The 26,943-nt window shown below is 43.0% G+C and overlaps 2 protein-coding genes across 2 annotated transcripts in view; one reads left to right on the forward strand and one right to left on the reverse strand.

Annotated features, from left to right (window-relative positions):
* Positions 1–5,688: 5,688 nt before the first annotated feature.
* LOC110975596 (uncharacterized) lies at positions 5,689–18,097 on the forward strand. Its single transcript, XM_022228183.2, has 4 exons — positions 5,689–6,277; positions 12,824–12,942; positions 14,922–14,997; positions 16,319–18,097. Exons 1-4 carry the CDS (start codon positions 6,193–6,195, stop codon positions 16,423–16,425), a joined length of 387 nt encoding a protein of 128 aa, XP_022083875.1. The 5' UTR covers positions 5,689–6,192; the 3' UTR covers positions 16,426–18,097.
* Positions 18,098–23,819: 5,722 nt separating this feature from the next.
* The window catches only part of LOC147795833 (uncharacterized), a 30,229-nt gene continuing 27,105 nt past the window's right edge, over positions 23,820–26,943 (reverse strand). Inside the window, exons 12-13 of the mRNA XM_087130801.1 lie at positions 26,658–26,871; positions 23,820–26,487 (exon numbers count right to left, since the gene is read on the reverse strand). Coding sequence (XP_086986927.1) covers positions 26,449–26,487; positions 26,658–26,871 — 253 coding nt within the window. The 3' untranslated portion in view covers positions 23,820–26,448. The remainder of the gene's footprint in view (positions 26,488–26,657; positions 26,872–26,943) is intronic.

The raw sequence follows: 26,943 nt of genomic DNA on the forward strand, positions 1-26,943 counted from the left end.
CATGCTTGCTTTTTCTTGATTTTTCAATTTTTACTTGTAAATGAAAATACTACTAAAAAATCAACATTGTACAGGACCCAAAAAGTCGCACGAGGCCTCCGTACAACCCCCTCTCCCGGCCCCCTTCGCACGCTTTGTACGACCGTTTAGATGTTGACAACTTTGGCCGACCCCTAATAGGTGCTTTGATATTGTTATTATAATGACGAGATAAATGAACTAAAACTAAGGAGATGTCTTAATTTTTTTGTTGAAGCAATCACCATCAAAACAGCATTGTAGGACGGGTCGACCAATTTAAGTATCTTGGAACTGTGGCAGACTACTTTCTAAATCTGAAAGAGTGAAACTAGGGACAAGACGATTTAGAGTGAAAATCACTCTCAATTTAGATTGAAGTACTCTTACTAATTAATCACTTCAGTAGGAGCTCGAGTGAAAACTCGATCTTTCCGATTGAACAAATTTCACTCTAAAACGTCTGGTCCCTAGTTTCTGATTGTGGGGGTGGATTTTCACTCGAAAAGACCGAGTTTTCACTCAATTTGGCGAGTAGAAAACGAACTGGAAAAGTGCACTGAATTACATGTATTGCGCGATGAGGCCTGTGAGCCCCGAGCTGGACCAAGAGAGGGCGTCAATTACCTGGCAACGGAGGCTCCTTTGGTGGGAAGTGCATTTCGCTGGATCACACGTTATACCGTCGTATCGCTACCGACAAAATGAACACTCCTCACCAACGTGGCTTTTGTTCAACCGATAAAGCGGATGCTTCTGCTCGAGGCGCAGTGCACCCAGGTCTTCTCTGAGCCTATGGCCTCCTGAGAGGCGACATCAGACCCGATTGGAAGGCTGCGTCCCAAGTACTGTCTGCACCCTGCTCGTCGAAAAGTTTGGAACTTGTTTTTTTTCTTTCTCTTCTCCCTTCTCATCACGGCATGCTTTCTTGGTGCAGAGTGCTTATCCAATAGGCTTTGGCTTGGGGGGTACTAACCTTGGTGGTCTCTTCGCATCGCCCTTTTCCTTTCTCCTTGCCAGTGGCGTAAATTCGAGCCGGAATTTGGGGTGATGGGGGTAAATTGTAGGAATTGTAGGGGGATGACTTTCCCGGCCATGGAAATTTAAAAAGCGGACCGAGGGGGGGGGGGGTGACACCTTATGACACCATTGGGCGATGTTCATGATAGAGCATATTTATGGCTTTTTTATAACCCTTCCTTTTTGTGTGCCATTGAATACATTTTGGTGTTGGGAAATTCGAAAAATCTTCCCTATCAGTATTATTTATCTTTCTCACCGCGAAAGACTGTGAGTATAGGGATGATTCACTTGCCCACCCCCGGTCTCGCGCTGATACTCAACAAAATACGACACACATTTGTAAATTATTGGCTTAGACCAGAAAGACCTGGGGTTATTTTGGACCATTCCACAGCTGGCGGGGGGGGTATACCCAGCAAGATATAGGACGGAGGGGCACTCACCTACATGCCCAATTCCTATACACACTCTACACTATTGTTACCTAACACACCCCCAAGATGTCTGCAAAGAATCCCGACAATGACCAACACAAAGGTGGGTGAGTGTGCGAATGTGTTGGCGGTTGCTCTCCGTCCCATATCTTGCTTCAAGGGGGGGGGGGCTTCCACCCCAAGAACTCAGCCATCCCAAGTTCGATTTGTTTTTAAAATTGGCATGCATATTAACACTCCCTGTGGATTTCAACTCAATCTGATTATGGTTTTTGCTGTTACAGACATCATAAGTTGAAGGCCACACTCGCGCCAGCGCTAGCCCGCGTGCTCTGAGCAAGGCACTGAAAAAAAGTACCGGTAGGGCATATACATTTTTGTTTGACGTGTCTCGTAAAAATTAGGCGCTTTTCACGAAATCGAGGTCCAAACGACTGCAAAGAGTTACTGAAATCCTAAAGGGTCGGCTCGTGAAAAAGTGCACTGAAGTGACAGCGCGAAAAACCTGCGGGGTAGGGGTGCGGATCCCGCCCCCGGCTTGGGATCCCCTGAAACTTGGCTTGAAATGTTACCCGTCGTCCTTTGATATCTGTGCAAACACGAAAAGAAGACAGCAAACATGTTGGGCCTCATGTTATACGGAAGAGACTCACCGCAATAAGTGTTTCGAAATGTTCCTCAATGTTTAGAATCCATATTTATCACAGTAAGAAATCCCCCGCAGCGCGATGAAGCGATCGATGGTGGTTTGCTGTTAATTTGGCTTCGATGAAACGACAATTGTTACCACGGTGTTTACTGCTCAAAGCACAGACCTCCAGAGAATATTCGCCCAGTGATGTTTGCATGAAGTTGACGTGCACGCGGTTGATGATATTTACAAAGTTTTCCTTTGCAAATAAAAAGCAAGATATTATCTCTTTTCTTCTCATTTTCTAAAGACTAGACCTATATATAAGGTAAACATTGCCCGTGGACCGGATCTTACTTCCGCTTTTCGGGTCGACGAACGACGGCCTTTATAGCTTCTGTACCAGAGGCCAACATATGCGTTTTTGCTAGGCAGAAAAAAATTTTCTCAAGATGACAGTATTTACAGACTTGCTGTAAAGTATGACTTGCTGCAGCGGCCATAGCTGACCTGTCGCGGTAGAATCGCCAGATATGAGATGCTAGCCAGTATTAAAAAATGCCAAGGTCTTTCGGGAACAATGCGTGCGCGTGAGTCAGCGTATGGGCTACGCTGATAGGACAGACTCTCTCCCGCGCGCGCGCGGAGCCGTTCTCGATCAGATAGCCTTGTACTGGGCATGCGCTATTGGAATACTGAACTGGCTCATAGAGTACCGAAGTGTGACGTCACTGTGAACCAGAAAGTGCAGTGCAAACGAATGGAGTACGCGCGCGTGTTGGTTCACGCGCTGGTTCTTGCGCTAATGCCTTTTACACACTAATTGTGCGCGTGACGTATCCCTTTGGTACTCTATTGCACAGTCAAATTGACATGCAAAACGGACTGCGACCAGCAAAACATACTGTACAAGATTCCATAGGGTTGCCTATAAGGGGCGGAGCTAACTCGCCAACGGCAACTGGTCAATCATCAAGAGAAGTCAAAGATCAAGTAGGCCTATTGTTTTACTGCCTTATTCTCACAGGGAAGTGACAACAGAAAGCCGGATTGTGAAGAATGTTTCATACCTTTCGACTATTTATGCATTCAATATCACCCAAAAAGGAAAAAAAATAAATAAAAAAAGCCACGCCACTCTGATGCAAGATTCTGTATCGATATAATACATGTTACAGATGTACATCAATATCGTGAGCATCGACCTCTGTATAGAGTCATATGGTGTCCCCCCTTTTCAAATATTCATGGCTGGGCGAGTCATCCCCCACCTCTCCCATCTCCTATCCCCCACCCCCAATTTCCAGCACAGATTTTGGCCACTGGCAAAGCGGTGTGTTAATTGTGCGATATATTTTTCCTCATTATTTCATTAGCGGCCAACGGGAAAAATAACATGCACAACGACGAACCGCTCGATGGCGCCATCCAGCCCCTGACGTAATACCCAACAGGGTCGCTGATTGGCCAGAACACAAAGCTTCCCCAACAGTAGACTGGTGTTGTATTAACCCTAACACTTAATCCTTCACCTGTTGGAGGACTGAGGAGTGTTAGGGTGAACGTCGTATAACGTCATGCGATGACCAAGTTAGCATTGAAAAGAAACGTTGATATCTGACGTCTTCCTGGCGGCATGTTTGCACCCACTGCCGACGTCAGGATAACGTATAACTCACAGGTTGAGAAGACGTTTGATTAACTTTAAAATGCCACTTATAAGTCTAATTGACGTTGAGGCGATGCTGTTTCTTGGTTATTACGCTTTCAGTGGATGCTTATTCGACACTTTTCAGGTTTCTTTTTTCCCGCATCTAGCCGACGTTGAAGTGACGTCCCATCGACTAAAATATAATCTACCTATTACTTGCGGAAACTTCCCCCAGGGGTGGGGGTTTCCATTTATCTGTTGACAAATAGAACTTTTGTCAACTTGTTCATGTAATCAGAGACTAACATTTCTAAACCCTGTTGTAGATTCCAGGATCATACTTAAAATTGATTTCCGAGCTGTTTTTGTTTATTAACCTTCCTATTAAAGTAATCATGATGGGTAGATGAAAAAAAATCATTAAAATATTACTTTTTCGGGCAAGGAACGGCGTTTATATGCAAATCCCCATTCACAAAGCAAAACATTTGTGAAAATAAAAAATCAAATGCTTGCGAAACTTACGAAAAAGGGCAAAATTACTTGGGAAATGTACAAACGCCCCATTCGTGTTGACATGCATATTAAGGTCAAAGTTTACAGAGTAAAACATTATTTTAGTAACTGCAAAGCATTTCACAAACACACGACAAATATGTGTAGCAAATGTAAAGGTGGTTTAGAGTAGATTACTGTCTCAAAGGGCAGTACAACGTTACACATTTTATAATAACATTTTACAGTGCAGCAGTGGCGTAGCCACGGGGGGGGGGGCACGTGACCCCCACAAATTCTCGGTGCCCGCCGGGTGCCCCCCCACACTGAAAAGAAAAACTGAGGAATGGACATTGAACAAGGCTAACAAAAACTTACCCCCCCAAAAAAAAGCACACCACTGAAAGCTGGTGCCCTCCCCCATAAGATGGTGATGCTCCCTTTGTGCCCCGCCCCCCAGTAAAATCCTAGCTACGCCCCTGCAGTGCAGATGGAAGTCACACAGAGGCTACAGGCGGATGTTCACCTGACGTCAGACCATGAACCATTGATTAACGTCAGATATTGACCATAATTGGACAAAAGTTTAACGTTCAAAGGTTGACGTCAAATCGACGTCACCTGTCGACCAAAAAAAACTGACGTCCGGCTGACCAACTCTGCAACGCACACAGAAATAAAGCAGTTGTACGTCTGTAGCCAACGTTTGCCCAACGTCTGATACCGGTGGCGACGTTTTTAGACCCTTGCCGACCGTCGCCGACGTTGGGCAACATCGGTCTTCTGTCTGGGTTTAGCGTGGCATCTTTCAGAAATCAACAACGTTTGTAAACGTACCGACTTATCACCTGACTATGCTGTTCCCAGCGGAATTAAAGGTCCTTAGTCAACGCTCAAAAAATCACGATGATCGTAATTTTGAATCTGCAATTAAATCCGTTGTTGGTTTTTGGTGAAAGATCTGAAAAAAAACATATATTTTATAGGATTTAATCTTCAAAACGCGATTTAAAACAATCGAGAATGCTGAGTGGCCTGACCGCTCTGAATAATGTAAATAACCTCGTCTGCCTTGAGCAGAAGCACCCCGTCACCGGCTAAAAAGAACTCCCACCAAAACAGTCTGTAGGTTGCTAGGAAAATCTCGCCCCCTCTTGGTCCAGCTCGGCGCCCATGTGCTCACTCGTTTTGACCGTGCGATATTGTACTCATGGAATGTTGTTTTTCAAGACATTAAGATCTTAATCCCTCCACTTCGACGAGTTCTTGGCCAACGCTGAAAACACCTCACTCGAACCATTTCCACTGGCTACCGGTAAGTCCCTACGTGTGGGCCCCATTGTTTGAGCCGACAATATGAGGAGAACGCGGATGAATATTTATAGGAAAAGAGCGGAAACGGTTAATAGAAGAAATTATACAGAGCAAATCCGTCTGCTTTCGGCTTGGAACGCCCACTCGGTGAAGATGCTCTGAGTGTATAGCCCACCGGACTTTAGGTCACTGGACGTGTCCGCCGATCCAATAGAGTATCCCCGTGCAAGACATTTCGAGATTGCGACAACGTGAGATAAGTGTGACCTCTACCCCGGATAATAAGGCTTGGGTGTTGATGATGATGACGGTGATGAAGCACAACGACCCGGGAGTGTGAGCCCACGCTTCCTCGTCGCTATATAACTCAGAGACGGCGGTAACTAGACTCGGCACACCCATGAGCAGTAAAACCGCGCTGTCCGGACCAGAGGTGTCTTGCGAAATCCACGGGTCACTCGGACTTGCACGTTGCCGGTCAGACATAACGCACTGCTGAATGCCATTGACGAGCCACGCGCCAGGCAGGAGAAGCGAAGCTACACGGAACACGGCAGCAGGGAACTGGTCCGCTCTCCACTGCCTAGAGCACGCACGCCACCCCGGCCGGCTCCACGTCGCGCGCCATGGCCCATCTTCGCCTGCGGTTCCTGCTGGCGAGCTGCTTGGTAGTCCTGACCGTGCGGATCTCGCAGTGCCAGCGAAGACGAGGTAAGCACCGCGAACCCTCTTCATGTGGCAGGGCCGGGTAAGTGTTCCGTAGGCCCTAGCCCCATCATCATAGCGCTGCTCAGGCGCTCTAGACCCTGACATTTCGAGTTGATACTCAATTTATTGTGAACCAGCCGGCTTGAAGCTTTCCCAGAATCGAGTATTCAGAGAGAGACGCGTAGACATTTCAGAAGTTGTCATGAGTTTGCAACGTGTATTTTCCAAAACTTCGAAGATGTCACATGTTTAGTTAGAGCTTTGCATAGTGCCTACTCTACTACTGAATAATCCAGACCTTGCTTTGACCTGCATTAAATTATGTTATGTTTTCACCGATGTTTCTGCCGATATTCTTGGAAAGTTTTTTTCCTGAGAATGCATCAAAGAAAGAGGAAAAAACCGAGAATGACAACAAAAAAAATGACAAAACATCAAGAAAAGTTAACATTTTGATGTTCTGTTGCAAGGTCACGTTTGCGTGTCGAGCATGCCATCAATGTTTTAGTGCGTCTTCCAGTTCAGGAGGAATGACGTAAAAGAATATTGAAAAAGTGAGACTTTCCTACTTCTTCCACCTTTTTATTTTTATTTATTAATCTATACATGTCTTGGACGAATGGTGCTGGTCCGTGAAATCAAATTCCTCACGGAAACTCTCCAGCTCGGAAAGCCAAATTCGAAAAATGTACAGTTACCGTTTCAAGATTTTGAAAATTCAGACGCTTAGGGTCAAATAAATTACCGTTTCTTGCTTAAGTGAGTAAAGAAGTTACGATCCCAGACAGGAGCGAGATTAAACTACCAATAGTCGTATTCCTGAACGTAGATTTGAAACCCTTAATGGGGTGGTAGCAGGTGATTTTTTGGGTCGGAATGAAATCTCAGAATGGAGTCAGATTCTTTAAATTTAACGTTTTCAAATGAATACACTACGTTGGGGAATCTGACTGAAATTGTGTCCCCCTGTCTATGAATGACCGTAACCAATGACTGCTTAATGGTTTGTTACGGTGCTACTCTAGACCTGGGTACAGTACGATTGCTTCCACTCTTTCGTTAGAAATCATTAGCACGTGGTCGAGATCGTCGGGCCAGACTTTGCTGCGGTAGGGAATTAACTTCAAACGAACCCACTCCCCGCTCGCTGAGTGCCATTTTCAGATGTTTCCGTCGTTATAACACCCAGTAATTTTTGAGAAGTTCATAATTTCATCAGTGGACTGTTTCAGGTAAGAAAAAGATGTAGATGTGTCCAGTAAAGTGATTTAGGGCTCAAAAGCACATCAGCAATAAAAAGATGGCACCCATCTGTATATCTGTTATTGAATGATGCAAAACAGTAGGCAAACGTATAAGTGAAGCTTGTTCGAGCCTTCTGCTTGCAAATTTGTGTGACGCCGAGTAGCCTCACTTAAGTTTACCTACTGCATTGCATCATACGATAATATATTAGCATCAGAGTTAGAGCGTGGCTATTTTGCTGCACAGGCCTCCCTTACAAGTAGCGGTGGGTAGTCGGATCGGGTGCAGATGGAGCGTGTGACAAATGACGTGTGCATCTGCAAGGTTTAGCAAGTCTGAACAGTAGAAGCCATGTCATAATTTCGCATTAAGTTCCTCATAGGGGCTTGAAGAAGAACCTTCCAGATGGTCGATGTGCAGTGAGTGCTTTTAAATACGGGCAATTCACAAAAGTGCGCCCCCAAGAGTTTGCAACGCGTTGGCCAATTAGAACGCACCAAATCTGTCGACCCAATGGGCGTTTAGAAACGCGCGTTGTGATTGGCCAACGCGTTGCAAACTCTTGGAGGCGCACTATTGTGAGTTGCCCGTATTGACGAGCTCAACTTCCACGAATCGACTCTGAGTTCCACCTCGTCTCACCGTCTCGCTTGTATGACAAAGCACACACTTCCTCCCGCAGGTCAGGGTTGCCTTGTGTAAGCTACTCGAACGCACTCCTCAGAAGAGATGTCCTAGGGCGGGAAATGCTGAAAAGCTATTAGGGGGTTCGGGACCCAAAATGGCGTATCACTATCCGAGGCAGAAGACAGACCCAAGAGCAGACCTACACTGCCAAACTGGGGGTGTTATCGGTGTTATTAGAGGACCATGCCGACACTTGTGAAGGTGTTAAAACTTTTGGTGTTATTTCAACACTCTTGGTGTTACTATCATCACCCCCACTGCACGTTACACTTGTGGGTGTAAAAAGTAACGCCAGCGGTGTTAAAGTAACACATTGCGGTTTAGTCATCTGATAACACCCAAGAGGGTTGTTTAAAATCACAATTTTTGCTGTGTGTAGATGATCAGTTCAGGAACATGCATGTCATCTGTTACTTCTAAATTCTCGACTTTCCCATGATCGTAAATATTGTCGATATATGCCTCACGACTCGCAGTCTGTTATCGGAAATACTGACGGCATTTTTTAAAAATCTGGATACTGACATAAAGTATTTAGATTACCGGTTTTAGTCCCAATTTGTTTCTAGTAAGCTAAGTACTCTTGGACACAGATAGTTAATGCTGTCACGTGACCGTAGTACTCTCTGGAATGTTCACGTGTAATAGGACACTCACGCAGTGGTCCTCCCGAAATGTATTCTAAACCAGGTATGGCGTGGAGTAAAGCATGAGCTTTTTTGACGTGGAGTTTGACTTGAATATTTGCGTCAACGCTCACGACCAGGGTCAAGTACATCAGTACTCATGATTTATGTCCCTTCGAAGCCACCGTACCCATCCCTATTAAAACGAAGTCCACAGCGATTATGTCTATGTTTGGAAAAGAAATCAACGAATCAGACCTACTTAAGGTTGGGAAAGGATATCTCGTCTTTGCTTCAAATTTGACAAACTTCACGAGAACAAAAAACAGGTAGGCCTACGACTGGAACAGTTAACATCCCCATGCAACCCAAGCCAGAATGCTGGATTTTTTTAATTAAAGAAATTACTTTCATGTCGCCATTTTTGTACATCAACTCCAATTAATTCTTGCAATTAATTTGTCACATCTCCAATTTTTGCAATCAGACGTTTGCAGGGTTTAGTTTTGGACAGTCTCTGTACCTCCAGTTGCGTTTTCCAGATGTACTCTTTTGGCGAAAAAACTACAATTTTAATCAATAATTGTCCAGAGTTAGGTTTGACTAAGCCATGCATGAGACATAATCCGTCATTTTTGAGTATCAAGCATATTAGATGGACCTCCAGGTTCGCATTACCAGCTTTAATGAATGGGCGTTGATATTATTCATTTGACCTGGCGATTTGAGTGTGTGTGCGAGAATTTTCAAATGTTTTGCAAACACTTTTCTCCATGCCGTCCCCTCGGGGCTTGATATAGGATATCAACGTTTTAATATCTGTCAATCAATCTGTCGTATAAATAGACACAAATTAATGCAGCTATTATCAATATACTATGACGATTGGATTCCTCGAAAAAGCCCCATGAGGGAATAATTTGATAAATCCTAAAACTCAGACAATTACAGGCAGAGATTTTCAGAGGACGTTTGGAAAGTATAATTTCCAAATGGAAATGTCTCCAGGGAAATTTCTCAATGATTTCTTACTGATACCGGGCCTACGATAAACATCGTCCTGGTTCCAGGAAACTTCCAGTCCGCAACTTTTCATTCCTCGTTTGGCGTTTTTACAAGAGCTGTAACGAGTCACTATTTTTTTGTGTGACTCGGGACGAGTCGAGTCATCAGGCAAAAAAGTCGAGTCAAGTATTTAGCTTTAGTCAATTCGAGTCACTAATATTTGAACACAAAACAATAAATAAAAACAAGAGACAAAGTCATTTTATTGGTCATTTTAAAATGGATCTCTTGATTTCTACAGGTAGTCATACCACAACACGACATAGACATTATAAACCGGCATTGTAAGGCATTGCAAATTTTTTTTCGCAAATAAGTTTGGTTTTATTTTTGGAACTCGAGTCTTATGAACTCTAGATGGGTGATTCGAAATAGAGTCGAGTCATGTACCCGTCGGGACTCGAAGTCGAGTCAAGTTGGCAAAAATTGTGACTCGAGTCGAGCCATGGACTCGAGTTATCACAACTCTGGTGTTGGGAAATTCCCTTTCAACCCCACGCTCTCCAACACAATTCACTGCCTAGCCCAAGAGAAGTAAGGAGTTCTCACCCCTAAAAATAGTAACAAAAACCCCAAAATGGCTCATGTTTACTGTTGTGAGATATTGTGTGCATCAAGCACACGGCGAAAGCAAGAGCTGCATGTTTTTCAAACTTCCACGAAACCGCACGTTCGCTCCGTCTACAGTCGGGCAAAGGCTCGCATGGCTGGCGATCGTGTCCGCCATCTTTGATTTCTTTGCCCACTTTTCACCCAGACTGCTCTGTAAAACTAAAAGGACGCTACAGTCGTGATTTTTCCTGTGTGCACGAGATTAAGCGGGAAAAATTCCGCTTATACTAGAAGCTAATAGCAACCACGATTTAATGAGATTTTCTGAAGAAAAAAAACTGAACAAAACCAGAAAACCTGAGAGAAAATGATCAAAATCGTACCCCTGTACGTTTTCAATGGCCCTTGCTGCCAAGGCCGTTTGTGCCCATGCGTGCATAATTATGAAATTTAGTAAACAGGTTAATTGCAAAAGTCCATCAGAAAAAATATATATCAGTGGTACAGTTCTAATTCCACGATGTCTATAACCGAGGACATTAGTTACAGTCATTGTGCAAAGATTACACTCCGTGTCCTCGTTATCATCTGCTGCGAGACCTCTTTAAGTCCCCGGAAATGGAGAAATTCTCCTTGCATACTGAAACTTCTCAATTCAGACAAAATGCGAAGCCGAAACTCTCAATGGGGAAAAAATAATACCCTGTGACAATGACTCAACGAGAAACGTATTTTGATTGTGTAGAAGTGGAACGCGGGGATTTCTTCTCCCGCAAAATCCATAATAGACTCTAGATTATGAGGTGTTTCGTCTAAAATAACATACGAAAACTAAGGAAATATCCTCTCATCGGCTCTTGCATAAAAATGAGTTTTGAACGAGAGATCACATTACCGCTTCGTGCAATTCAAGAAGCTAGCGTGATGTCCGTGTTATTGTCAAGGCGTGAGCCGAGCGGAATAGGTGGCAGGAGCGTCCTATCAAGATGGTCTACAACGAGGAATATTATTGGACGGGGAACCGTCACGTGATTGACCACGCACGAAATTGTTCCCACTTGTCGGTCTCTGCCCGACAACAAAATTTGGCCCGGAATTCAGTGTCATACCTGAAAACGAAAATGTGTGTCCGGATTGAGATGGATAGCGTCTGTCATTACATAGGGGCCTACAGAGGCCATTTCTGGATTGTTCGTTTGGTCCTAACTCGCAATGTCCCTTTTTTCCCCCTCTCGGGAGTGAAAGGCGACAGGGCGACGGTTGTGGTTACTAAATCCGAAATTTGCGTAAATTCACTTCGTCTTCAGCAAGAGCTAATCAAGATTAAGTCAACAAAATAATCGGACCAATGTATTCTCACTGCAAATATGCGGTTGGTGCACCGGGGATGTTGATTATTTAAATTGACAATTGGTATGAGCTAGCCCTGAATTATTGCCTGGACTTTTGAATAGACGGAGGAACCGTGCCGATAGAGGGCGACGAATACCGAAGAACGTCTTCTTTGTATTTGTTTATTAGGAACTGATAAACATTTAGATGATCCCACAATACATTGCGCAATCATAAATGGCTGATTCATTACTGTATCAAAACCATACTCGGCATGTTAAAAAAGTATCCAGTATGATTTATATCTGGGATGTCCTTTCGCGGTATTTTCTCGTTCCACAACAGTCTGGGGACACGCCTTGTTCTTTCCTGTATGTGAAAACAGTTTTATTGCACGTCTTGAGAGGATACTAGTCGTCACGCACGCATGGAAGCTACCAGTGTTGAGATGTCGGACTTATTAAACTTCCCTTTGACGAAAATCGTCCACAGCCAGGATCATAGCCTTTTTCAAGTCTGGTTGTTGGGAGTCTGGTGCTGTTACAAAAAATTGTGTCCCTTCCATCGTTAGATGCAGCGCTCATTGTGTTTGTTGTTATTCAAAGTTGTAAACGTGGAGATCAGAACGCGAAAAAATGCTGAGAAATGTTGAAAAATTATTTGTTTGAATTGTGATCCATGTGTGGAAGTCTGAAAGGGGAGAAATGTACGCCCGACCAGTATTTGCGAGCATTGACGTGTCCGGTGTATAGGCCTACATCACGCACCCGAAAATCAACGGACATGGTTTCAGAAAATTTCTGCCAGTTTTCGGACATTTTCGAAAAAAAGGAAGAAATTCCTTTCGTTACAATCGCATGACCGTGGCTGCTACATGAACTTAAGATCCCTCAAAATGGTCGACCTCCTGCTTACTAGTGCAGATGTCACAGATTACTCATGTAAAATGTTGCTTCGATGGCATGTTCATTCCGGTTCTAACTTGCGAGCCAACTGTTAGCCGTAATACTGAGTTCATTTTTTTCCTGTCATCTCTCCACAGACTGTGACTGCGGTGCTGAGGGTAACATAACCTACGTATGCCTTCTAAGATGTGGGCGGGGCAGCTCCGGGGGCAGCGTTCTCGTATTGCCGGTGAAAAAATCTCCCATTTCCTTGCCGGTAAGAGCTGGAATTGACAAGAGTCCTCTGTCGATCAGTCCAACAGATTTGCTAGGACCACAGTGGTCACTGATGAGACAGAGCCATTCGAGTCGGACACGTACAGTTTTGTTTTACATCTTTTCCAACCTCCATGGTTTTACATACCCTTTGTGGACAGCCCTTTGTGGATAAAAAAACATGGCGATAATGATCGTTTTCTCTCACCACGATCATTCCTTGAGCCGGAGTTTTGATGATTAACATTCCACTGAAACCTTTTTGAGAGGGACACATCTTTGTCGTCGAAATCTCTTTCAGCTTTCACAACAGCCCACAACTCACAAGGCCAACACAAGAAATCCACTTGAATTCAAGCCACAAACTCTTCAATCTCTGAACAGACTATTCGAAGATTTTGGGGGAATTTGCTTGCTGCATATACCCTCAGAGAACCTTCCCCGCCAAACGAAACACCGAACGCCCAGTGATATGCAAAGTACAGCCTCTCAGCGCGCATTTTCATCAGCCAGAACAAACACAAGGGAGGTCAATCAGTATGGATCAAATCCTAAGAATGCAGATTACGCGAAACTACGCAAAAGCATGGCTTCTTTTCTTGTAGCACGCGAATCACAAATATCCCTGGGAACAGTGTGGGTCGCACGGCGGGGCGCATTATTGCCCGGAGAATCCTGCTCAGTTCAACATAAAATTCAGCGATTCATTGGCCTTTTTTATTACCAAGAGTCGCTTGAACGTAGCAGGTGGTTTCTGCATTAAGTATATCCGCAGTAAAGTCGGTTTCGTTTATTGATTCAAGGATTTGGTGTTGGCGTAGACGATGGTTGTAAATTAAGTTAGGGCAGTTGAAACCAGATGTGAACCACGCAGTGTGTTTCCTGGTCAAGTGATTGTAAGTTGTGATAAAAAAAGAAAGCAGTTTGAGTTATAAAAAATACTTGTCGGGTTTTATATTGTTTCACATAAAATTCCTAAGAATAGTTATTTATCAGTTTACCAACCTTGGATGTCTGTCACCCTCCCTCAGAAGGGACTATTGGTCACGCCCACGATAGGGGATAACTCATTCATTCTTGCCCGCTAAAAAACGTTTGAAACCGCAGCCAGTCAATCTCGCGAAATTACTGTCGAACGTTTAGGTTTTTATTGCGAGAAAAAATAGCTCCAGGTTGACGAAAGTATCACTGTTATGTCAAGTTTTATAATGTCATAAAATGTGCATTCCGGCAACAGAATTCTCCAATAAAATATCAATATTCAATAGTAATTGCAAGGTTTGGGAACTAGGGGCATAGTCTGCAAACTTCAAGTTCTAAGCCTTTTAGTCCATGTCAGTCCAGACAATCCTGTAACTACGATGGAAAGCTAGCAGTGATGGCCCAGCAATTGATGATAGATCGGAATATGAAAAGTATGTACACGAATTCACTCAACGAACGGATCTGACGTTTTACTTGTAGTTTGCCAAATCGTATCTCTTCCGTTCATAAGCACACCCAAATTATGTTCTTAAAGACTACAATAACTCGACATTTGGGGGACTCATACAGGGAAACCAGTTCGTGTTTCCATGGCTTTTCCTGAATGACAATGGTTCCGTTTATGTGTGTGACATAAAGCTGTGGTCGAAGGTTTTTACACTTTCATTGAGATTGTTTAATTACATTTTTAAATCCAGAGACTCGCTGTATTTCTGGCAACCGTTCTTTTTCTATATGTGATGAAGCACAACATCTTCTCTACTTTGTACTTTTTAGTTACGGGTTTATCTGAATGAAGTTAATGCAATGACTGGCCAGCAAAAAAAACAAATAAATCCAAGAATTGGCAGACTCTTCAAAATTACAATGAAACACTTTCGGACCAAGTGTGTACAGACTCTCAACCAAAAGGGGACTCATCAATCACCCTCCGTGCAAAGCTTCAATCTCACCGATGCTCACATCACCCTGATCGAGTTGTCCGTTTTCTGACAGTTCCTTTCACAGGAAAAACATGCAACGTTCTACAACAGGCCCAAACGAGATACAGAGACGGACAGGAAAGACAGTGGTGAGTGTTCGAACAAAATGGGTGTAGCAACGACTGTGGTTAAATAATTCCAACAATGTCAGGCAAACCGTGGGGCAAGTTTGAGCGACGACTCCAGTTTGCCTGTGGTTTGACCAATGAGTTCGCTCGATCATTGATCTATTTGATCAGTTGGAACCAGGCTATTGTGCTTATTGTGCTTACGCGCGGTTAGAAAGCATTTAATTGCTGGTGGAACGAAAGTTAGCGCTCGAACGTGCCCATGGATCATCAGACTATATGGTCGACCATTTGGAACCAGACTTTCGGGAAGAGCTGCATCGCTAGTTATCATTAGCACTTTAAGAAGGACCACTGGTACGAGATGGCAAAGACCACGCAGCCCAGCGGCAACATGTGACTGACGATGGAATCATGCAGAGTGGCTCAACTCGAGGCCTTCGAGAAAGCTGTTTTGCGCGTGCGCATTTGTGTACAGCAAATGACCAGATTAGGTGCAGCTCGAACTTGCTCAAGGGGGGGGGGTTATGCTCATTGTACTAGTCGACGAGCCTTGTTTACCGGACTCCTTGTAGCAATGACTTCACGTTCGCAACAGGAGGCGAGGTATACCTAACATTGCCCCAAATTAACATAACTGGTACCCTGTCGGTTGCATTATTACATTATATACTTCGAGAGACCGGCGTAGGAACCATGTAAGGGCTCTCCTTTGGCGAAGCGTAGCTGGGGCCGGGATAACGGCGGCCACGCCAAACCCCTCCCGCCACAGAAGAGCAAAATTTGTTTTGGAAGAGTAGTTAAGGGAGAAAGATGATGTTTTTGGTCTGTTTCCTCTCTTTGCCTTCCACAGTTGACACGATGAACCGTAACAAGTTGTTAACAATAGCATGTTTTGTAAAATGAAATTTGCTAGAAAAATGAAGCCAGTCCTGTTCTATTTGGTTTGTTTGTCCATCCATGTGAATGTTAATATTCGGTAAGGTGCTTCATTTTGCACAGTGCAAAACTGTGATGTTATAAAACAGCACTTTTTTGGTGTCAGATGACCGCGTCAAATTGTGTTAGTTCAACACCGCTCGTGTTACTTTACCCACCAACAGATGGTACAATTCACTGGGGGTGTTAAAAGTAACCCTACTGGTGTTGAAACGACACCAAAAGTGTTAACACCGGTTAAAGAGGTCGGCATGGTCCTCTGATAACACCGAGGGTGTTAAATTGTAGTTCAAAAATGTGTACCCTCTGACCAGATTAAAAATATTCTCTCTAAGAACAACTGGCCGCATCCAACGTCTCAACTGACCAGTCCTTTTCTTCTCTCCCCCCGCCCCGTTTGCAGACAAGCCCCACCCCTTCTCGCTCGCCTTCCTGACGAATGCCATGAAGGAGCTACGGAAACTTCTGGGTCTGAATACCGTCGTGTCGCGTGGCTCCCAATACGCCTAAAGTATGCATATTCATGAGAAGAGTCAACCTCGCTTCAAGTCGCTCCGCAGCAGTAGTGGGCCCCTGAGAAAATTTCAGTCCCGAACGTGTCACGACATTTCGCTGCGGACGCACTTCAAAGTAGAACTATATTTCTACGCATTTTTCATTTAGGCTTCAGTGAAGCCTTATGTTTGAATTTCACAAGTGTGCATTTGAGATATTTTATTAATACCATTGCAGCGAGTTGAATCCATTTGTTTTTAAATGTTTGAGACATGCAAAAATGACTGACAATGGAATTACATGTATAGGCCTACAGTTATTTACGTTTGACAGTAAATACAACGAGAATTGGACCGCCAGATTAAGCTGGGCGTACGCATTGTACGTGTGTTGCAGACTCACTCAGTGTACTTCAGACTTATTATTTTCGTGACTTGTCACTCTGCTGATTTTTAGTGAAACTCCGCACAACTATGAGGAGTGCTCATTCCTAACTGGACGTTTTTGTAGTACAAAACGGCCATGGAATAAACGACTATTTTGAGCAGCGATCATTTTTATTTGTGTGAGAATATTTATTCCTATGGATTAAAGAAACCCGTTGGTATTCCAATGGTGCATATCACATGCGCACTTGAATTCGACGCTTTCGGCTTCAGGGAAAACCCTGCTGCCTTCAGCTTGGGTGCAAGTGACAGACGATCTTAGCGGGATGGTAGAGCCTTTGTGGCGAGTAGACTGGTCCGATTCGACGCCGTAACTGCGGTGGCGCCGCACTCACACGTGCATTTTTCAGCTTAACGCGCGCGTACATTTGGCTAATCACGACATCCTATTGGTCAACGAGGCGTGGAACGCGCGCGTACCACCTGTCCACGAGTGTTGCACAACCGCAGTAACGGCTTCTAATTCTGGTTGTCAAATTACAGTATACCGAAGGTTGAATTTGCCTACGCTTTTGGATTTAGTTGGGTGCCGTCAGGGCTACGGTTTTGAATGGAACCTTCTATGGGTTTGTATGTCTGTGACTATGCCCTCACGACTTGCGTGTGAAGGGCGCCCACTTCGCAGAGTAATATTTAATTACATCCTGTACATCCCGTGCGCGCTGAAACGTTGCTACCGCTAAAGACGCCTTGAAACAGAGACTATTCCGCCTCCTGCGCATAAAAAGCATCGAGGCCTTGGATGGAACACAGTCTGAGAAACCTTTGTATCTGATCTGCACGTTCCCCACATTCTTTGGACTGCTTGGGAAGTGTTTTTTTTCGACGCAACTCACGAGTGCATTGCCTTGATTGCCTAATATGTACCGATTTCATATTGCGTCCACTCATTTGGACTCGTTTGAATATCTTGTAACAAAAACCGACATGTGCTGCACCTCTTTAAATGTGGGTCAAAAATGATTTATTTTTTTGAGGATATGGCTCGAAATATGTTCGATATTTTCTTTTCGTGTTAATTAATATGTAATCAAGACATTGCGAAGTAAATAAACGTTGATGACACATTGGAATATACTGCATAACAGATGGTTATTGAGGGAAAGTTGTACCTCCATGGTAACAATAAAGCGACGATTATATAAAAACCACAAAATGACGATAAGTTGTGAACTGGAAAACGGGATAAAACCGATTACAATTAAATAAACTGGCATGCCAGCCTTCGTTTCCTAACACCATTTTCATGCCTATGCTTGTCCAATCCTTACAAAAGTGTGATGATTTTGCTGCCCATGTGTCCTTCATGTCATCCTGGGGTTATTCGGTTTCTTTGTAGTGAGTTAATACTGAAAGTGCACTTACATATGAATACCGTGTAAATCCGGTCACACATCAATTTCCCAAACAGAGAGAGAAATGTATTTGCTCAAGGCCGTGTTCGTCTAATTCTGTTTAAATATTCATGCTCGTCATGATGAAATGTTTGCTTAGATGCTACCCTGGGAATCAGCGATGTTTTGTTCTTCAAAGCGAGTCACAAATATAACGCATGTTCTTAATTATTCTTAATAAACCACGAAAAAGAAACCTACGTAGAGAGACGTGTAAATATGACATCATGTTTGGGGTGACAAATAAACATTTGATAGCCTGGTAAATCCTGAATGCCTGTTCAGATGAAAGACGTGAAGAAAAAATCGGTGAAACCTCCGACGATCCGGCAACAAACCTCTCTTGGGGTTGATGGTGGGGAAACAGAATGCGAACCAATCCTTGTCATCTGACGGGCCACTGGCCTCTTTAATGAGCTATCACATGAGATCTTGTTGGAGGCAAAACTCGCAGTTTCCCGCAAGATCACGAACATTCTCGTTCAGTATACACCACGGTTAGGGATTGCTTGCTCCAACATGGCTGCCTCCCCAAGCTCTATACGTGTGCTTCTGTGTTCGTAATGGAAAAAAAAGTTGATTAACTTGATTCAACTCTACCAATCATGTGTTAGTCTCCGTTATGATAGAGCGTCTCCAATTATGATTGCTTATCATCGGGGAATATTTGGCGATTCTGTCTCTGTCTGTATACGTCCACATGGAAACCGCGCTTTCTGTGCGATGCCGTGAGTATTCCGCTCACGTTCTGATGAAAGAAACATTGTACTGGCTGTTGAAACTGCGCGCCCGTCGCTTAAGGAATATAGTTCGTCATAATCTACCGCCTTAGGGCCCATTCACTCCAACGAGTGGTCGTGGACGTTAGTGTGGTAAAAATCGCTCACGGAGATTTCCTCTGCGACCTCTCTCGTAATCCACAGCGGTCAGGCCGTGGCCGAAGTCCGGGCGGCTGAACACATCGAGAACAATGACATCCAATGGGACTGTTTATACCGAGAGCGAAGCAAGCGCCTGACAGGCCAGTGACCCGCTGTGTTTAAAAGCCAAAGTGAACTTTTGATGCGACACCACAATGTGACACGCCGGGAGAGTAATGCAGACGTGTGCCGAGAAAAAGAAAAAGTTCCGAAAAAGTCTGCTTGGTCAGTTTTTCTTGTTCTCTGGGTCAAAAGAATTGTTGATGGCTGAATTAGTTCCAAGAAAGTGTTGTTCTCACTAGGGCAAGGTTAAAACCATCCCAACTTTCAGATTCAGGCTATATATCACACAGCAATTCATGTCGTTAAAGGTGGTGTACACATTGGTTTTTTGTCGTAATTTCACAAGATTGGCTGATTACGGTGTGTATTGTTCACTACAACATACATTCCACTCACTTGTTTCATGATTGAGTCAACTGCTTTGTGAAAAATCGAGAAAAACAGGGCGGCATTTTCAACGCCTGAATCGAAGGTATTGTAGTTTATCTTGCGTAAAATCTATGGATTACAGGGCGTTCGTAGCACAAGCGAACATCGTCCGCGGGGTCAAGGTGGAAAACAGGCATGACAGGTTCTCATTCCCCCCTTGAGAAAGGAGCAGTTTTCAACGGCTAGGAGTAATCAATGAAATTACCTTGGAGTAAATGCACGGCCTCGACAATGTAGCATTGCGGATTCGTCGAAGAATATCATCCAGGAACACAGCAGTCGACTCGTGTCCGAGACATCGAAACGAGGAGGCCTATATGATAATGCACGTGCGCACGATCGTGTTTATAACGGCACTTTCATGTCTGTTCACACGTCCATGAAAGTTTTAAACACCATTCATAGTTGAGTCATTGATAATCATCAGTAAAAAAGAATTATGTCTTAAAAAAGGGAGGATTAACGTGAGGAAATTGTACTTTTTGTTGACGAAATTCGTCATGCTCGGAAACAGCCATCATATTGGATCACACCATTATTATCCAGGGGTGATTTTGAATACGCAAACTTTTCCAATTAAAAATCTTTCCTTAAATAAAATTCAACTTCACACTAATCCAATTTATTTTTACTTTACGTCTAACACCGCGGTTTCTATCATTTCAGTTCACAGTGCTTTTGGTGAAAGAATGTGGCTATATTTTTAACTGCTTTTAGGTTTATCCGTTCATTAATGGAGACTCCCACAACATCTGCAAACACTACATGTAAGAAAACAGGCGCCTGTTAAAGGATGTGATGTGCGAAGTAAAATTAACTCCAAAAAGAGAGAACAAAATTTTTGTTTTCTCAACACTACAGCTTTCTGGGTGGAAATGTTTTACAGACTGATTGAGACTGTTATGTACTTTCTTTCAAGTAAGATATTTCCGGATTATACGGTCGTCCGATTATCGGGATTTTACCAATGGTGTACATCATATTTAAGACATGTCCAATATTACAAATATCGATAAATCTTCAAGAATGAAATATAAAAAAAAATCAGAAAAAATCATTCCTCTTCGGTTGCGTAGATTTTCTCCCACTGTAATACGTAGCCAATTCTGTCTCCGTTTCATTGCCTGACAGTTATTCTCATCGTCTACCTTCTTTTATACAATGAGAATCCCTAGTGTCGGTCGCTGGGGGACCGGAAACATCGTCTGATCAACAGCCTTCAAACAGTGACGTGGATAGCTGCGGGACCGCAAGGAATACCCCGGACGAGCCTAGAGAATTCACTGGAGCAAGAGAGAATAATGCAACACAAACAAACTGGAATGTGATTGTGCCGTGCTGTAAACAAAAATGAAAGCTTTCATTCTTTCTACGAGATTCTTCTTCTGATGAGAGATGAAATGGTGAGCTGAGACGACCTGGGAATCTGAGCGCAAAACTAGACATTGTAGTTTGAAATATTTGTGATGCGGACTCACTTCCTGTGTACCGAAGCTCCCAAAAGAAATCGACAACACAGATTGACCTATACCGAAAGCAAACAAAGATCGCCATATGACTTCTCACACAGGGCAACCGTGGCATCGACGGTTGCCGTGATTGGCTTTAATGACATCATAGAAACATATTTGTGTGTGTTTTTTAACAGTTTTAAACTAATTTGGCAAATGGAAAAGGGTTGGATAATGGCGACTGACTGACAAGACGCATGACCAAGAGGGACTGGACTGACAACACAGCAACCTACACAGCCATAATCATACATTTCACCTGGTAATTCTCAAAATCAAAGGCCACATTGCTCCTGTTCTGTGATCAATTTGAGGGAGTATCATCTAAGACATACCAAAAAAACAAACAAACAAACAAACAACCCCCCCCCCAAAAAAAAATCTGTTAGTGAAACTGAGCCACCCCTTGTAATATCGCCACAGGCTACACTACACGGCGAAGCTGCGTCGATTTCTGACATCGACCGAGAGGCATTTGAGAGCTTAATTTGTTCGCCAGTCACTTACTGAAATTCGTGCTGGACAGGTGGAATGACGTAATCGTATAGACAACTTGGAAGCCAACATCAGCGAAACAACAGAGTTCCAGAGTACGCGTATCAGTGATCTAGAGTCGGAGATGGCTGACCATGATCTGCTCGTATCAAAGATGGCAAAGGCAGAGAAAATCATCACAGATCAGGCAGAACAAATAAAGAAGCTGGCGCGCTTCTCCCGTAGGAATAATTTGAGAATTATTGGTCTGCCACAAAGGTCCGGAGAGGAATAGCCCTGACAAAGAAGTTACTGAACGACAAGTACGACATGGCTGACGTTAAACCAGAAAGAGCTCATCGTGATGGCCCCAAATCTGAATTTCCACGTCGGTGATGATCTGAAGCAAACTTCACATGATTACGAATATTTGTTCATTGTAACTGAACGTGAACATGCCTGTAATTTAATTAATCGGATAGGAAACGTCTACAGGGCTTCTGGTATTCAACCTGATAATTTCTTACATCATTTTCATTTGTGTCTGAATGCCATTTCGAAAGAGAGGAAGCTGTTCTATTTGATGGGCGATTTTAATCTTGACTTTAATATTGAAATGCTCTGACCATCGCCCCACAGACGACTTGTTAACATGTTTTACTCATATGGCTTTCGCCCTTTGATTGACCAGCTCCTTCGTATCAACCCAATTAGTAGCACACTTATTGACAACATCCTTACTAACAATGATTCTATTATCTCTGCAGGTATTCTTAACCCTGACATCTCGGATCAGTTGCCTTTATTTCAAGCTACTCCCTCTGTTTTTTCTACTTTCGAGGCGTAATCCGGAGACTTACACCACAAGGGATATAAATAGCAATACCTTTCGCTCTTTTACGCTTGATATCGTATTGGCAAGACGAAGACCCCAAAACCCCTGGATTACTCCAGGTATTGCCAACTCCTGCTGCCGCAAAACCAAATTATATCGACGATTCCTTCGTAATCCATCGAATGCAAATATGTGGCTTTACAACAATCACCGGAAGTGCCTGACTCCCATTATTTGACGTGCCAAGAAATTCCATTATGCCAAGAAGCTTGACAAATGTAAAAACAACAAGAAAAGTACCTGGTGTGAAATCAATAAGATCCTTGGCAAAGGGAGAAAGGTTTCAACCCCGGATAATTACTCCGCTAGTAATCAAATGGTCTCTATCCCAGAGATTATCGCTAATTCTTTTAGTTCCTACTTCACTAACATTGGCTCTTCTCTCTCTAATAAAATACCACCTACTAATGCTCACTTCATGGATTATCTGCACAATACTAATCCCTCTTCTCTCTTCGTGTTACCTGAAGTCTGAAAAGTGGTATGAACAGTGGTACAAGTCCTGGTTTTGACGTTATTCGCTCATCGGTTGCTAAATCTGTCATTTCTGTTATTTCTGCTCCTCTGGCTCATATTTTCAATTTATCTCTTTCTTCCGGAATCGTTTCTCGAATCTAAAGGTTGCTAAAGTCACTGCTGTCTTTAAAAGTGGCGACCCTCATGATATCTGCAACTGCCATCCCATTTCTGTTCTGCTTACTTTCTCTAAGATACTCGAGAGGACTATGTACAATATACTCTTTAAATTCTTTTCAAACTGTAATATTCTCTCTAATCAACAATTTGGTTTTCGCCTACACTCTAAAAACCCCCGGGTCAAATTGACCCAGAATCGGGTCCCATTCGGCATGACCCTTTTTGGGTCAAATTATGACCCAACAAGGGTCAAATATGGTCCCAAAAGGGTCAAATATAAATGCATTCTTTTCAGTAAATCTAACAGTCCCAATCTTCTCATTTTTCCCATTGATATTGACAATACGCCCATTACCCTGGTCCGGTCTACGAAATTTCTTGGCACAATCACAATCGACAAACTTACTTGGAGTGACCACATTTCTTCTGTTTCCAAGACTATTTCTAAAAATGTAGGCGTTCTGACTAAACGTCGTGCTTTTCTTCCTCCTATTACCCTGTTTTCTCTTTATAATACCCTAGTTCTTCCCTCTCTGAACTATTGCAATACTGTTTGGGCATCCTCTACTTACAATCAACAGTTCTGCTTCCTCTGATCACACTCCAGACGCTAGCCATTAGAATTTGCACACTTTCACATCCTCGAGCTCGGGACCATACTGCACCTCTCTTTTCTAGACTCCACACATTAACTCTAACTGACATTAACAAATTTCACATCGGCATATTCATGTATAAGTTCATGAACAAACTTTTTCCTTCCACCTGTTCATCCTACTTTTCAGCAGTTCACGATACTCATGGGCATAGCACTCGGTCTCTTAACAATCTTTACGTTCCTTTCACCCGCACAGCATACACTTTAAGAATACCCAGATCTCAGAGGCCACGCTTGTGGAGCGGTCTTGACGAGGCTTTGAAAACGCAGTCGTCTTGGGGTCGATTCAAGTCCTCTTTCAAATTATACTTGGTTTTCCAATACACAACTTAGCTTCCTTCTTTCTTAATGTATTCTTGTCTTTTTATCACACTGTTTTTCGTCTTCACGCATAATTTCTTCTTGTCATTGCTAATAAAAGTACCAAACTTATTATCGTTATTTTCCATTTATTTTTATTTCCGTCATAAGGTATTCCCCTTACGTTAATTTATTGTTGTTTGCTGCCTTGCTTTTTTTGTCTCTCTGTAAAGTTTGTTTTGTCCAAGGCTTTTCAATACAAGCCTCCCGGCTTCTGAGAAAGCCTCCATATTGGTTTTCCCTTTACTTATGTATTTCTTGTCTTTGTCACTCTATAATTATCTCTCGATTTATATATTTGCATGTACTGTTATTGTTTACCTTTCCTAATCTTTACCAATGTGGAAATAAACGTCATGTTAAATTACAAAACTTTACAAAGTACCGACAAAAAAGTTTCTTTGATATAGTAAATATTACATTTTGCACACGCTATTTATGACATAATTTAGCCATGTGATGCATTTTTATAATGATTTCGTTATTTAATAAAGCACAGGTTTCTGCAAACAGGTTATTTGGCACAAATTCTTTATACATACGGAGTTCTTTAAGCGTCGACGTTTCAGACAGCTGTTCGCAGACAACAAACTATTAGAACCAATCTACTGCTAATTGACGCACAATCCCAGGAGATGGGAGTATATATATCATTATTACAGATGTACATTTGTATTATTCATTACATTCCTGCAGAATGTTACATCAGAACTGCATATTTATGACTTTTAATTTCTTCTCCCTTTCTGAGTGCTATTGAATACACTTGGTCGTTGGGAAGTCTGAAATATTAATATTCTTCACGATCCACCTTAATTGTTTTTCTCACCACGAAAACATGTGTGTGTGGGGAATATTCAAAAGCCCATCTCCCTGGTCAAAAAGTGGAGGGATTGTAAACCCATCCCCCAGAATTTCCGCCCATGGGTCTACTGACATTAAGGATTGTCTAAGTAGTTTGTAATTTATGGAACAGAGAAAAAGTGAAACCAAAGTACTTGTACGTGTATATGCACGAATCGAGTGACCACCGTAATCCTATCACATGGTTATTTGCAGTGACTCCCTTCAATGGCGGTAGTGCTGTGCTAACTCTTACACGGAGCCACTTTTCCATGATAGTTGCTCCATAATAAACTATTTTTCCAGCAAAATGCCAAATTTGAAACGTGGAAGTACCGTCAACCGGGGGAACTTTAACAGGTTGTCTAAAACAGATATTATTTTTCATTGTTGATTGGGTATTTTTCTTGCATGAAGCCTCAAGTCAAATTTAGTCATAGCAAACTTCCACCAACCCCTTTTAATTGTGAATTAGAGTTTAATTAAGTGCTGTAAAAGTTACCCCTTGGTTTGGGATAACTTTGGCAGGTTGCAGCAATTTTATGAAAAACCATAAAAAAGGATTATAACAAAGACAACAAAATCCTTCAGGTCGAGTCTCCATGTGTATTTTATGATAAAATTACGTTCGCAGAATCATTTGATAGAATATATAGCACGTTGCGAAGATATGACCACTACAATCAAGGAGTGTGGCTTGTGCCAAAGTAATTCCAATGTGCCAAAGTTACGCCGGTTTACGGTACAAAGTGGAAAAAGTGGCACATGTTGAAGCTCGATCGTATTATGTAATACATGTGACAGGCTAATGAGCAAGGCTAAAGTTCATGATGTGTTGAAATTAGGGTTTTTCTTTAAATAAAGTAAATTTTCGAGGCTTGAAATCAGGTAAAATTACACTAAATATCCTCTTGAATCTAGTTTTGTTCTAAAGGAAACAAACTGAAAAGAGAGAAAATAAACGAACATCGAAGATTCGAATTACGGATCCATGTTATCTTTTTTCCTTATCCACGATACTCCTTGCAAGCACACTAAACTGATCTGCTTTTATTCTTTGCATAATGCCACTGAAGCTACTGTGTACTCCAGGTGCTTATTATAATATATTACCGGCACGCTCCGCATAGAGGCGGGTAGCCGGATCAGGTGTATTGGACGGCAGTGTGCATTTGCATTGCAGGTTGAGAGAGTCATCCAGTATGCATGCTGTCCTCGTTGACCAATACATCGCCGAAGGAAGAAGAATATTTTTCCAGCTCTAGTTTACACAACGGTAAAGTAACGTTTACAACGAGCTAAGCACAGGGGCGAATATTGACACCTCTTCGCTTCAATGACGTGCTGACGTTGCCCCACCTTAATCGGCAAAATCGTCACACTGTTGCCTCGGTCCGTACGTCCCCTCTTCACATACTGACCACGCCTCGTCTCCTTACTCTTGGAGGCTGCGTGAAACAAATACGCACCAAGACCCACACGTCAGTGTTACAATTTACAATCTCAAACTGTTGGAAATTAAAAGCATAAGTACACATTAAGATGCGTTTTCAAACACTTTCTAATTCTTTACTGGAATAAAAACTGTTTCGGCGTTTGTACTCAACACTTAGCTTACCGCACTCTGAGCTCTCACGCCGCAACTCGGAGCACCTTTAACCCCCGACCCCGGCCAGCGTGCCCACCCTGTCGATCCCTTGGCAGTGGACGGCTTGCTGACGATGGGGGCACCCCGTCTCTCCTCTTGCAGCGTGTCCACCACTTTGGTCCTAAACTCGGCCCAGTTGACGTCGCCCAGGTATTTCTTGTACAATTCATCGCTGGGAGGGATTCTGGAGTTAAAGAGATTACAAAACGGATAATTATCAGAGCTAGAATAGGCGGTTTCGGTGCAGGGTTTTTCA

This window comes from Acanthaster planci, linkage group LG20 (genome assembly GCF_054643075.1).
Source record: "Acanthaster planci isolate LZ-2023a linkage group LG20, COTS_SCS, whole genome shotgun sequence".
NCBI lineage: Eukaryota > Metazoa > Echinodermata > Asteroidea > Valvatida > Acanthasteridae > Acanthaster > Acanthaster planci.

What these genes read in the sequence shown, in the direction of transcription:
- LOC110975596 (XM_022228183.2), top strand. Translation starts at nt 6,193, where the DNA reads ATGGCCCATCTTCGCCTGCGGTTCCTGCTGGCGAGCTGCTTGGTAGTC. An exon ending in GCAGTGCCAGCGAAGACGAG is followed by an intron (nt 6,278 to 12,823) that starts GTAAGCACCGCG and finishes ATCTCTCCACAG; the next exon opens with ACTGTGACTGCGGTGCTGAG. An exon ending in GACGGACAGGAAAGACAGTG is followed by an intron (nt 14,998 to 16,318) that starts GTGAGTGTTCGA and finishes CCCCGTTTGCAG; the next exon opens with ACAAGCCCCACCCCTTCTCG.